Source organism: Enhydra lutris, unplaced genomic scaffold (assembly GCF_002288905.1).
Source record: "Enhydra lutris kenyoni isolate GAN:26980312 unplaced genomic scaffold, ASM228890v2 scaffoldscaffold52, whole genome shotgun sequence".
In the NCBI taxonomy this organism is placed as follows: domain Eukaryota; kingdom Metazoa; phylum Chordata; class Mammalia; order Carnivora; family Mustelidae; genus Enhydra; species Enhydra lutris.
In genome coordinates this window covers 10986272-10999784 of record NW_019154136.1, presented here as the reverse complement: position 1 = coordinate 10999784, position 13513 = coordinate 10986272, and the positions used below count along the sequence as shown (strand labels likewise).

General features: G+C 40.0%; 1 protein-coding gene across 1 annotated transcript; it reads left to right on the top strand.

Moving 5' to 3' along the window:
• Nucleotides 1-771: 771 nt before the first annotated feature.
• LOC111157111 (odorant-binding protein-like) lies at nt 772-9864 on the top strand. Its single transcript, XM_022518350.1, has 6 exons — nt 772-849; nt 1316-1455; nt 5609-5679; nt 8007-8117; nt 9095-9196; nt 9845-9864. Exons 1-6 carry the CDS (start codon nt 772-774, stop codon nt 9862-9864), a joined length of 522 nt encoding a protein of 173 aa, XP_022374058.1.
• Nucleotides 9865-13513: the final 3649 nt, after the last annotated feature.

The window sequence follows — 13513 nt, the reverse complement described above, 5'->3', positions numbered from 1 at the left end:
AATGTTGAGCAAACCGATGATGGTAGCGGCTTCCTAAGAGACTCTTATTTGATTGACTGGTTCACTGGTTTTCTTCAAAGATATTAGTAACAACTTAAGACCTGTTTTCTCCAAGCTAAACACTCTCCTATGAGCTTTCCATAGTTATATAATTATCTGATATTCATAATAAGCTCAGAGGGACAGACACGCTCAGGACTGTGTACAGCTTTGTCTATGAAGAGCCTCAAAGTGGTTTCACCCCCAGCTTGCTGAGAAAGAGGAAAACCAGATGTCTCCCAACCTGCACGTTGGCATTTGCATTTATGAGTTGGTTTGTGGCAAAGCCCCCACATACATCCTTCCATCTTTTCCCAAGAAACAGGGAACAGTTGTGCTGGGGCAGGAAGGTGATCTCCTTGCAACACATCCAACAAAGAGGGAAGGGGACATTTCTTTTCCACAAGAATGAATGAGGGAGTATCCACATTACATGAGATATGCAGGCTTGATCCAAACAATGGTACAGGCCAACCGAGCTTCTGAATGTCTTTTCCAGAGTCGAGGAAGAAATGAGCAACGTGCCCCAGATCTCACAGGTCTTTGGGATACATCACTGCCAACCAGGATGTTGTCAGTATTACACAACGCTCTCTTGAAAAGAATGACAAATAGACAAACATTGCCACATCCTCAGACATATACTATATAAAGCAATGAAAATTCAGAATCTTAGCAACCGGCAATCTACTCAGAGCTTCTCCAGAGGAGGAACCAAGACGTGCTGGAGACATGAAGGTTTTACTGTTGTCTCTTGTCCTTGTTGCGGTTTGCGATGCCCAGCTATCCTTACGTAATGCATTGATACAGGTACCAGAAACTGGGTGGCCTGACAAAGAGGTCTTTATGTGTATGTGCGTGTTTTCGGGGGTTTTCCTATGTCTATCCAATTGACTTGCGTCAGGATTAGCCGTCTACCTGGAAACTGAGAACTCTGTAAATAGGCTTCTTACACGTGTCTACTGTATGTGTCTCCTAGAGTCTAGTCACTGGCCCTTTATACATGTCTACTGTACTTGTAAAAGAGGACATGCAACAGCCCATGAGCTATCGGGCTTGAGGTCTTGCGTTGGGTAAGAACGGATATGCTATTTTAGGAATATGTCAATGTGTTGATTTGTTGTTGACTTGGCTTTTTCCAGTAGTTTATAAATCCTGGGTTGTTCAAAAAGTTAGTTTTGTGCTGATGCAAAAGACAAGGCATAACCATATGGGATGATGTTGGAGAAAATAAAAGGGAATTGAGTAAAGTTACTGATAGGAATTTTGCCGTTAGCTTCCAGGACAATGGAAGACGATACACCTGGCAGCTAACAATGCTGAGAAGCTCAGTGAAAACAGCCCATTTAGGGCTTATGTAAGACATGTTGATGTGGACATGACAAGAAGGAAAATCTTTTTCAATTTTTTCATCAAGTAAGTAAAAATCACACAGAGCAAAAACACCTGTTAATGCATCTGAGCTCCATGTTTGCAATGTAATATCTGCATGGCGTTGAAGTCTTAGTTCCTTATAAATTGAGCACAACCTTGCTTTAAGGAGATGGTCTTCATGGAGCTTCTGGGACTGTAGGGTTCCTGCCACTGGCTCTATCATTCTCTACCCTGAAGAACTCACAAGTAGCAAATTTTGAACATCATTGAATTGTGACATTCACCAAAGCCTTTGCTACTTCAACTACTATTTATAAAATGCCCACTATAGGATAGGCATTTTATTAAGAACTCAAAAGACTAAGAGAAGATGAAACTTATTTATTTATTTGTTTTTTTACCTTCACTGGTAAAATAGAGTCTGATACAGATCTCTAAACTCATAACAATACCACGTGAAATTCTATTGTAAGAGTAAAGTCTAGGTGGAAAGAGACCCCCAGAAAATGGCCCGTCATTGTATGGTGGGGGTTGGAGGGTGTTCTATGAAAGGTCACAAAGAACAGGGTATGTGTAGGATGCCTTTGAAGATGGACTGGGAATTTTCCAACAAAGGAGGAAGAAAGAGGACACATGTTGGCACACAGATCAACAGAAAGGGCTTTAAACTGAATGAAGGAAGGAAGGAAGCAGGAGGAATTATTTAAAAGAAATATAGGGCATCCCAAAGCACAAAATCATGCAGACAGATCCACTGTGTGTAAGGTTAAAACCTATGTTTACATGGCACGTGGAAAGGGAATTGTTAATCTTTACTGTTTGCAGTCCTTCCGATCCAGGTAGAATTGCACTGGGAACGGATGATGGTTTAATAGTTCAAAAAGTTGGCCGTGCAAGAAAAGTGAAAGAACTTTGCAAAGGGGGACTTGACGGAGATGTAAAGGAAATATTGCGAGGCTTAGAGATACCTGTCAAGGTAGTGGCTGGAGAACACACAGGAGTAAAGGACTGAAAATAAGGAGAGAGATGCGTTCATCTGTTAAGAATCGGGAAGAAATTGGAAGGGGCATAAAGGGGAGGGTGATTCTTCCAAGGATAAAGGGGTTCAGAACATGTATCAAAAATCGTGCATTATAACAAACTGAGTGAGAACCTCTCTCTCTAGTTTCCACACACAGACACAGGTGCTGAAGAACAGAAAACAAAAAAAGATGAGCGTTGAGAAAGTAAAATAAGAGGGTTATGTTTGGAGAGATGGGTTTATACATATACAAATGTAATTGATGTAATGGACATGCAAATATCACAAATGAACATGTTAGATAATTATAAACATGTTTTACAATGATAATATATAATAATATATAATAATATATAATACATAATACATAATATATGATAAAATTATAATATATAATAATATATTACATAAATATATGATATGATATATAAATAATATTATATATAATGCATGATATATATAATATAATATATATTATAATATAATAATGTATAATACAAATATATATATTTGTATATATACAAATGTAATTGATATAATTGATGTACAAATATCATGAATGAACATGTTTGTTCATGTTTGATAATTATAAACGTATTTTACAATTATAATATGTAATAATATATAATATATAATAATTTTAATATATAATACATTATAATATATAATAACATATAATTATTATAATATGAATCTAATATATAAAAATGTATAACATATATATGGTAATATATAATTATTTTATATATATAGGCTAGCAGTACTGTGAGCATTCCATTAATAGTACTGGAATGCATTCTGGACTTAGTAATGGATAAAACTGCTATATATAATACACAATAATTATAATATATGTAATGTTATGCAATTATATAATTAGTTATATAATTGATATATAGTTGATATATACAATTGATATATAACTAATTATATAATTGATTACAGACACTCTACGACGGGGCTGATTATGTGTTATATATACATATAATCAAATTACACACATATCCTATTCCGATAGATATAGAATTGATTATGTATAATCTATGATGCTGTTGGTTAGACATTATATATACATATAATGAAATTACGCAGACATCATATCCTAATAAGTATACCTGTCAGTTTTCCATATTTTTAAAATATTTTTAAGTATTTTTTATTTATTTATTTGACAGAGAGAGAGAGATCACAAGTAGGCAGAGAGGCAGGCAGAGAGAGAGGAGGAAGCAGGCTTCCTGCTGAGCAGAGAGCCCGATGCGGGGCTCGATCCCAGGACCCTGAGATCATGACCTGAGCTGAAGGCAGAGGCTTAACCCACTGAGCCACCCAGGCACTCCTCCATATTTTTTTTTAAAGAATACCCTATGATGTTTTGGGGTCATTTTTATACTTTTGTGTCCGTCTGCATTTCGCTGACTTTCCATGGGGTCCCTCGTTCTGCAGTCAGGTCTCCTGAAATGTCATGCACGTGAGATCACAGGCGTGCACGTGAAGGCATAGTGGGTGAATCTTCACACACGTGTACAACCGTTTGTCATTGCTAGTCAAGGTACGGGACCTTTTCCATCGCCACCAAAAGTCTGCTTCTCTCCAAGTGTCTGCCCGTGTGGCCACATGGAGAACTTTTCTGACAAGCTTTTCTCCTCTGCTCCAGAACATCACACAGTGGAATCACACACAGTGCCTCTCCTCCTGTTTTTCTCATCCCCCATAAGGCTTTAACCATATAGGCACAAGGCTTCCGGGACAATTAGTCCCTTTTGTCACTGCCGAGTTAAAGTACTTTGTGTCCAAAACAGCGGGCACGTTTTCCAGGTACGGGATAAGGTCTGCACATTGTGGGTATTGGGGACGGCTTTGATAAGGTCGCTCTGCCACGTGTTTGCGTGGACATATTATTTGCTGTTCTCCTGGGGACTGTGACACGGTGGCATTGTAGTTGTCTATGGGTGACCTCAGCATCTCTAACGACAGGAAATTCAAATTGTTTTCCAAGTGACAGCGCCATTAGGATTATGGCCAGCAAGACATTAGATCATCATGGCAACCTGTTTTTTCCAAACCTCAGGGTTGACTTGGTCTGTGGTTTTATCCATTCCAGGTGAACAGGAAGTGGCTTTTACTTTGCACGTCCCTAATGACTCAAAGTGGGGACCACAGCTTCCTGGGGCCCCTCTTTTGTGACATATCTGTTCAACACATTGCTTCATTTTAGTCAGACTCTTTCCTGTTTAATTATTTGTGCTGTACGCATTGTTCCTATTTTTCCAAATACACATTTTTTTTTTGTCACAGAGACCCATGGACTCTTTTGCTATATATGGGACACATAGGTGATGGTTGTATGTAATATGCATTTACTTTGCACGTAGCACAAACGTGTATCATGTGGGCTTGTGTGTGTCTGGGTGTGTGTGTGCAATGTGTTTATATATATATATATATGTTGTTCAGTGTTTCGTTTTCTTAGGGTTTTTTTTAATGGAAGTTCGTGGTTCTGATTAAATTAAACCCATATTTCTTTGTTCTTTTTGGGGAGTTTTTTTTTTGTTTTTTATATTGGGTAAGAAATCTTTGCCAGTGTTGTGAGAATGGCTAAGGCGTGCCTTGAGAGCTATTTCTGTCTGTTACCAGAAAATGTTTATCATTTTCTAGTATTTTAATAACTTTCCAATATTTCGGATTTATTCATGTTATTTATTTATTTATTTATTTGAGATAGAGAGAGAGAGAGAGAGCACAAGTGGGGAGGAGGGTCAGAGGGAAAGGGAGCAGCAGACACCCCGCTGAGCAGGGAGCCTGATGTGGGACTCGATCCCGGGACCCCAGGATCATGACCTCAGTCAAAGGCAGATGCTTAACCATCTGAGCCCCCTGGGGGGCCCTCATATGTCTTCATGTTTAACTGGCTTTAAATATGACATGCTTTGTATCCCCCTCTGTCATTAAAACTACTAGTCTGATGCCATGTGTCGACAAAGACGTCCTTGCCAGGTGACACTTGATGGTGGGACACCTACTTCTCTTTCGAAGGTCACGTTGTTTATCATGGTTCATAGGCACTGACAGGACACCTCAAATAGGGTTTTCTGCGGCCGAAAGAACGAAGATGTTAATTACGGACCAGGGTTTCATGGTTTTCGTCCATCTACTTAAAGACATTTTGATTTTTAGGGTGAATGGAGAATGCATAGAAAAATCTGTCATGGGAACGGTAGGACTCTACAATGTGATCCATGTTGACTGTAAGTATATTCGGTTTACCGATATTTTAAGATTGAATTCTTAGCCTCAACTTCTTTCCGGAACTCTGTGTGCCTGAATTCTACTTTGATGAACGATCAGAAGTATGACTGGGCACAATGTCCCTAAATTTTCCAAGCACTTTATTTTGTCATGCACAGACAGTTCGATCATAGGACATGGGTGGCTCCTTCCAATTACGAGTATTATTAAAGGAGTGGTCAGACCGTGTGTTTAGATGGTTTGTTTCTTAAAGTTCTCAATTGCATGAAAATGTTGCCAGATAAGGTAAAACGACCTTAGGAACTCAATCTAACTGGTCTATCTTGAGTTTACGTATTGATGTCATTTTGCTATAAGGAAATACATTTTATTTTATTTTTAAAGGTTTTATTTATTTATTTGACAGAGATCACAAGTAGGCAGAGAGGCAGGCAGAGAGAGAGGAGGAAGCAGGCTCCCCGCTGAGCAGAGAGCCCGATGCGGGGCTCGATCCCAGGACCCTGAGATCATGACCTGAGCTGAAGGCAGAGGCTTTAACCCACGGAGCCACCCAAGTGCCCCGATGGAATACATTTTAAAAAATTGTCTTAAAGCCTTTTACTCCATTCCATGTGCAGGCGATTAACTTAAAATCCAAGGGAATCAGTTATTTCCCACACCAGGCACATTTCTTCATAAGCTCAGCTTCTGTCGAAAGCCATACGGATGTCGGTTAAGAATCAGATCCCTAAGCGCTTTCTAATGACCCTAAACAACGTTCCAAATTTTAAGTGGCCTCATGTCTAACTATCATATTAAAATTTAAATGTGTAAATCTGTGGTTACAGTCCTTGTCTAAGATAACAAACAGCACAATGGGTATGTAGTTAAGTAGAAGATACGAAAATAAAGTCGATTATATGCCTGTCCTTCTGCCGCTTTTATATTACCAGGAGATTTTTTTTTAAATTATTTCATTTCTCTTCCTCGTAGATGATCTTTCCGTTTGCTTGTGCCATCGATGTTCTCTGTCACCCTTTCTTTAATTTTCTGCACTTCCGTAGCCCTTTTTAACGGGATTTGGACACGGCAATTTAAGGCAGGAGAGAAAGACCATGAGCTTACTTTGAGCTGACTTTGGGAACTAGGATTTGCCACCTACCCAGCTCTGTTTTGGAGAAACCAAGGGATAAAACTAGCGGTGGCCTTGACGTATTTCATCCCGTCACTTCCATGACCTGCGTTCCCTTTATAAACCGACTTAGTGAGGTTTCTTGCAAAGCCCTCCTTTATAACATCGTCATCCCAAGCGGTTACCAAGAATCTTTAGAGATGCACAAAACCATATTTAAATTCTTTCCACATAACCCAAGACTCATGGAGGTAGTGTAAGCTTGGGCAAGGCTCAGAGACTTGTCTGGGAGACAGTGAAGTTCCGTCCGGGGCTCCTTGGTCTTTCGCCGTGGTAGATTAACGCTAGTTCAGTGGGACACACAAACCGGCAGAGTTTCAGGTAAAATCTGGAGCAGTGGTTCAAATAAGGTGCTATGTATGCTGTGGTTGGAAGGGAGAATGCGTGTGGGAAGGTTTTGTGAAGACATGATGTGTGGATCGGTGCCTTTTTCTTTTTCTTAGAAACATGGCGGCATGGATGGGCATAGCCAGAGAAGAAGGTGCCCCGTGCACATGGGATCTGAATCAAATGTTGAGATTGTCCCCACCCATGATGTGTTCACAGTATAACCAATAGTCATAAAAATGGGTGTATTCATGGAAGTTTTAAATGTGTTCACCCATACACCTAGATTAAGGGGCAGAGTGAATGCAGCCTTTGGCATTAACCAAAGGCCTGGACAGTTGCCCGATACAGAGTAGACACTCAGCATACGGTTATGCATGGTTCTGAATGGCAGCTGATCTAAAGAGAAGTCAACTCCATTGCTGGGATATGGCCAATATGAAAAGATTTCAAGGTTGTATATGATAATATGCCATGTAATCCCAACACGTGTTGTTTAGAGACATGTGGGTGTCATGGCAACACATTTTAGGGACTATTTTAGTAACACTGGGAGGTGTGAGATGTTTCATTGCCGAAGAAGGTGGCACTAAGGGAAAGTGTCCCCTACCGTCCTTGTTCTCATTGTCATAAGCAACATTAATGTTCATACTACACCGCGAAGGGGACACAGAGTCTGGTACGAGAATGTCATTACCCATACGCCAACTACACCACGGTAAAGCCAATCTACCATAAATTAACAAAGGTGAGTCTTTATATACATATATAAATTTTATATAACTTTATATAAATTTTACATATATGTATATTTTTTCTCCCTCACAGATGAGGGGACCAACAATTTCCAAGTTGTCAGGATAACCCCAAACATTATGCTGGCCTATGATATCAACGTGGATGAAGAAGGACGCACCACAGATTTAGTTATATTGGCGGGTATGTATGACATCCTGGCGATGGTCATGGCCATATCATATTTCGGCCGTCAGCATTTTCACGGAGAAAATCAGTACTTTTGGACACTATTAATGATTCTGCCAACAAGGCCAAAGTCTTCATGTGCATTGTGTCAAGGATCCTGGAATGATTCTAAAAAGAAAGGTGTAAACAAAAGTCAGGAGAAGAGGGAGGTCTTTAAAAATAACTCCCATTTATTAAAATGAAAAATTAAAACAAAAAAAATGAGTTTCATTAGAAGTAGTTTCATAGCAGGTCAACTAATTTCAAACCTCAGCTTTCTTCAGGTTGACCCTAAGCCTTCAATTTATGACCATTTTTTTCCAAATCCACTGACCAGCCTCGGGACAGAAGTTTTCAAAATAAACCTTCATTATATTTCGTCTTTCTAATGCATTGTTGTTGCCAACACTGACTATTTCAACCCCTCAATAACACACAAGCGGTGTGGAGATGGGTGCTAGAGTCTGCGGGATACTGGGTTTCGATCTGGAAAAAGGCATCTGAGAACTGTGGTTTAAATTTAAAAAAAAAAAACGAAACAAAACAAGCTGTCTCTGAGTCTACATGTGATGGGGATGTTATTTGTCTGGAAGGTGAGAATCAAGCTTGCAGTTTGGGTCCAGAACCCGACGTGCATGTCAGACACAGATTCTGAGGCAAAGGCAGACACGCCATAGATTGGATGTTCTTGGTGGGTCGGATCCAAGATTCATGGAGTTCCTGATGTGTCCCTGGGGTCCTGCACTCCTAGACAGCTCATGGCCATGCAATCACAGAGGGTTTAATGGCTCCTATCCACCTAAGTCAGAGAGCTGACATTGAGACAAGGTCAACGGTAATCGTTTGAGACTCAGTGAAAGACTAGATTTCCCCCTTCATGTTTCTCGTTCTGTATTCAGAAATTCCTAGGGGTTCTAATGGGCAATTTCTGCTTCACGCATTGTGATTTTCAGGCAGAACACATGAAGTCGATGAGGAATCCATTGAGAAATTCAAGGAGTTGGTTAGACAAAGGAATATTCCAGAAGAAAATACTGTAAATCTCATCGGTACTGGTAATGTGATATATATATATATTTTTTTACCTGAATATATCCCTTACCTGATATATAAATATGCTACAAGGAAACAAACGGATTTCTTTTTGAATTTTCTCTTCCACGAATTATCTTTTATAAAACCCTTCATTTAAAAGAAGAAATCATGGGGCACCTGGGTGGTGAGGTTGGTTAAGCATCCGACTCTTGATTTCAGCTCAGGTCATGATTTTAATTTTAATTTTATTTTTCTATTTCTATTTTTTTTTAAAAGATTTTATTTATTTATTTGACAAACAGTGATCACAAGTAAGCAGAGGTAGGTAGAGAGAGAGGAGGAAGCAGGCTTCCCCACCAAGGAGAGAGCCTGATGTGGGGCTTGATCCCAGGACCCTGGGATCATGACCTGAGCCGAAGGCAGAAGCTTTAACCCACTGAGCCACCCAGGCACCCCTTAATTTTAATTTTAATTTAAAAATTTTAATTCCCTGCATCAGACTCCACACCCAGCTCCTGTCCCCACTCACTCTCACTCTTGCTCAAACAAGTAAAATTTTTTTCAAATTCAAATTAAAAAAAAAAAAGGGGGAAATCCTTACAAATATTGGGAAATGGTGATGATTGGTTGGTCCTTTTTTTCACTTTTTGCATTTGTTTTGTCCCCAGATGACTGTCCCGTCAATTAACAAAACCAGTGACACCAACTCCTTCTAAATAGTGTAAGTAAGCATGACTCTGTTGTGAGGGTTTCTATGTCAACTAGCCCAATAATTATGTCAGTAGAGAGCTTTTTTATGAGGTTATTTTGTTTACCCTGAGTCCTACTGAAATTGCAAATACCACATCCTAGTACATTCATCCTAAGAAGCAGTGTTGGTGACAAAGGCTTATCATGCAAGAATCGTGCCAACGATAGTTCTTCCGAGAGAAGCAGGAGATAGCAGACGTTGGCAGGTATGACTGGAAAAACAATGGGTTTTTTCATTCAGTCTCAGTTGAGGGTTGTCTATACATGTCCCTATTCCCTCTGCACACACCAGGTGTGATTTCACATAATTGTAATCGTCGCGTTGGAAACTCCCCCAAAATGCTATGTGATACATGCCTCCCAGGTGTGTTGTTCTGCAGAACGAGATTTCCTTAACGTGCGATTTTTGAACTTTCTACAGTAAGATAAGCGTCAAAGCATGATGCTGGTGTAGGCTAAAATGTACCTTTTGTCGCTGTTGTTGGGAAGAAATGGAGGAAAAAAGAGCAAACAGAGACATTAGCTTCCAGGCTGAACACATCTTCAAGCCATAAAGCTTTTAGAATCGGAAGAACAGAGTGTAACTCCATCAAAGATCCTGTAAAATCCTTTTGGATAGGTGGTGCCTGTGAACATGCATTCTGAAATTATCAAAGTCCTGAAAGGGATCCTAATCATGAAAGGTCTCATCCTATGTACACACATGGAAAAATTCCAGTGGCTCCTTCCATATTATAGGGATCCTGATCATGAAGGGTCCCATCCTATGTAGATGCATGGAAAAATTCCAGTGGGTCCTCCCATATCACAGAGATGGAGAGTCTGCCATTCCCCGTGGAACTTGTGCGCTGGGTTAACTAAAAGCTCTCCTAACCCTTGACATTATACTCCCTGAGGCTCACCCCAGTCAGGCTATCACAGAGTCTAGTCAACTCAACCTTCTGTCCTGTTTTCTCCTCCTACAGCCGTGTCACTGAGAAGCGGACACATCCTTTTCTGCATGGAATCAGGATCAACAGTATGAAGAAAGCATTGCTTGATTCTGCTTGATGTCATGTTTTTCTCTTAACATAATTCCTTTCCCCATTTCTTTGCTCTCCCTCACTATTCACATACTGTTTGGTGTTGCTGGATTGTCAAATGATTAAATAAATTGGCGAAATATGCTTCCTGTACATATGTGTTTGTGCAGAAATTCCCTTAATTTTAAAAACACACAAATAGCCATTTTAAATACAACTATCCAGGAAATTATTCTATAATAGGGTCAATATCCCATCAGAGACAACTTACATTAGGATTCAATGTGCTATAGATATATGACAAAGAGAGGGGAAAAAACGTCTAAACCATCAGGGGAGAGAGGAAACGCTGGTGGATATTTTGACTGCAATGGGATGAAGCAGTCTGGTCAAGGAAAAAGTTCCTAGAAGCATCTTATTCACCACAAGGAAAGGAGCATGTGTGTATCTCCCTGAGTCTTATACAGGGACAGTCTGTGATGGCATGAGTCATAATCAAGGGGAAACGCCTACTATGGCAGCAACATCATTCATGACACTGAGGGGAAGAACTGGTATTTCTTTACAACAGGATTACCAGTCATCCAAGATGGGGCACCAGTCGAGATCCAGTCCACCCATAGGGTCATGGAGTCAATGTAGTGCTTGCACAAACCATCAGGCTGAGAGCTCAATTGGGAAGATCTGAAGTGTGCCATTCCATTGTGTTTCAAATAGTGGTATAACCTGGGATTTCTAAGGGATGGCCATTCCCATTACAACAGGCAGAACACATTGATCACTTATCTATGAAAAGCCAGGGGTTCACCACCAAAGAGATCAGCACTCTGGATGCAGAACTTATTCCAACGGTTGATACAGAGTTCAGATATTCAGTCCAAACTCCAGGAAAATAAAAATTAAAAAAATGTTTGAGGGGTGCCTGGGTGACTGTGGGTTAAAGCCTCTGCCTTCAGGTCAGGTCCCAATCTCAGGGTCCTGGGATCGAGCCTCCCATTGGGATCTCTGCTCAGCGGGGAGCCTGCTTCCTCCTCTCTCTCTCTCTGCCTGCCTCTCTGCCTACTTGTGATCTCTCTCTGTCAAATAAATAAATAAAATCTTAAGAAAAGTTAAAAATGTTGGAATTATTATTCCTGAATAAAAGAGGGTATGGATTTGGAGTTCTGACTCCTATCATCATAGTGTATCTGGAAATGCTGTGAATTCAACTTCAGTCTTGTAAGGATGTTGAAAGGTGAACCGTGGCATAAATGGGTTTAAAAGATTGTGAAATATGACACACACACCCACATATGATTGCGTGTGTGCGTGCGCATATAATACATTCACATACACATTATGTTATAAAAATTATAGAAAACTTGCAAGAAGAAAAGGCAGAGTCTGCATATTTTTTGCCTACTTTCTTTCTCTCTTTCATAAATGTGTGTATGTGACCAATGTTAATAAGGGAAGGGGAACTGTCACCACAAATGTTACAGATACAAATAGTCAGAAAAAAACTATTAATGAAGTTATGCCACTTCAACACTTTAAGAAATATTTTATTTTATTTGACAGAGAGAGAGAGAGCACAAGCAGGGGGAGGTAGCATAAGGAGAGGGAGAAGCAGCATCCCCGCTGAGCAGGGAGATTGACATGGGGCTCAATCTCAGGACCCTGGTATCATGACCTGAGTGAAAGACACATGCTTAACCGACTGAGCTGCCCAGCCACCCCACCACTTTAAAACCTTTGGTGGAAAGGATACATTTCTTGAAAGATAGGTTACCAAAGCTGACACAAGAAGAAAAAGAACATCTCTATAGTCCCTCATCGACTAAAGGAACTGAATTTGCCTCATAATAGTTTCCATAAAGAAGCTGCTGGTCCAGAAGATTTTAGTAGTAAATCCTTTCAAACATGCGAAGAACAGAGCACCACTCATCTTAGATAATATCGACTCATATTCAGAGAGACAAAAGGAATTCAACTGTCTTATGCTTTATGAGGTCAGCATAACCTAAATCCCCAAAACTCACAGACATCAAGAGATATGTGAACATATGAGTTCATATTAAAACATTTCCCTGGACACCTGGGTGGCTCAGTCATTAAGGACCTGACTCTTGATTTTGGCTCAGGTCATGATCTCAGGGCTGTGAGATGGAACCCTACGTCATGACTCTGCACTTAGTGGGGAGTCTGCTTGGGCCTCTCTCTCTCCCTCTGCTCCTCCCCACCGTTCTCTCAAATAAATCTATCTTTAAAAAAATGTTTTCCCATCCCAATTTGCACCTTTATGTCCATTGGCCAGCATGGGATACTCTCAAGAGAAGGGTATAAATTCTGTTTTGCTCATAGGCATGCATTGTCATGAACACACAAACATACTAATATATTGGAGGGCAGTCTTTGTTTTATACACAGAACATGAGAAAATATAAAGAGTATCATACTTTTTTTTTTAAGGGAGTAGTATTTTTAGAGATTTATCCATATGTTGATTCACTGAGATGTAACTTATTATTGTTAATTCCTTATATTTTCCATTTTGAATGTGTCCTAGCCACCAGACTGCTGAAT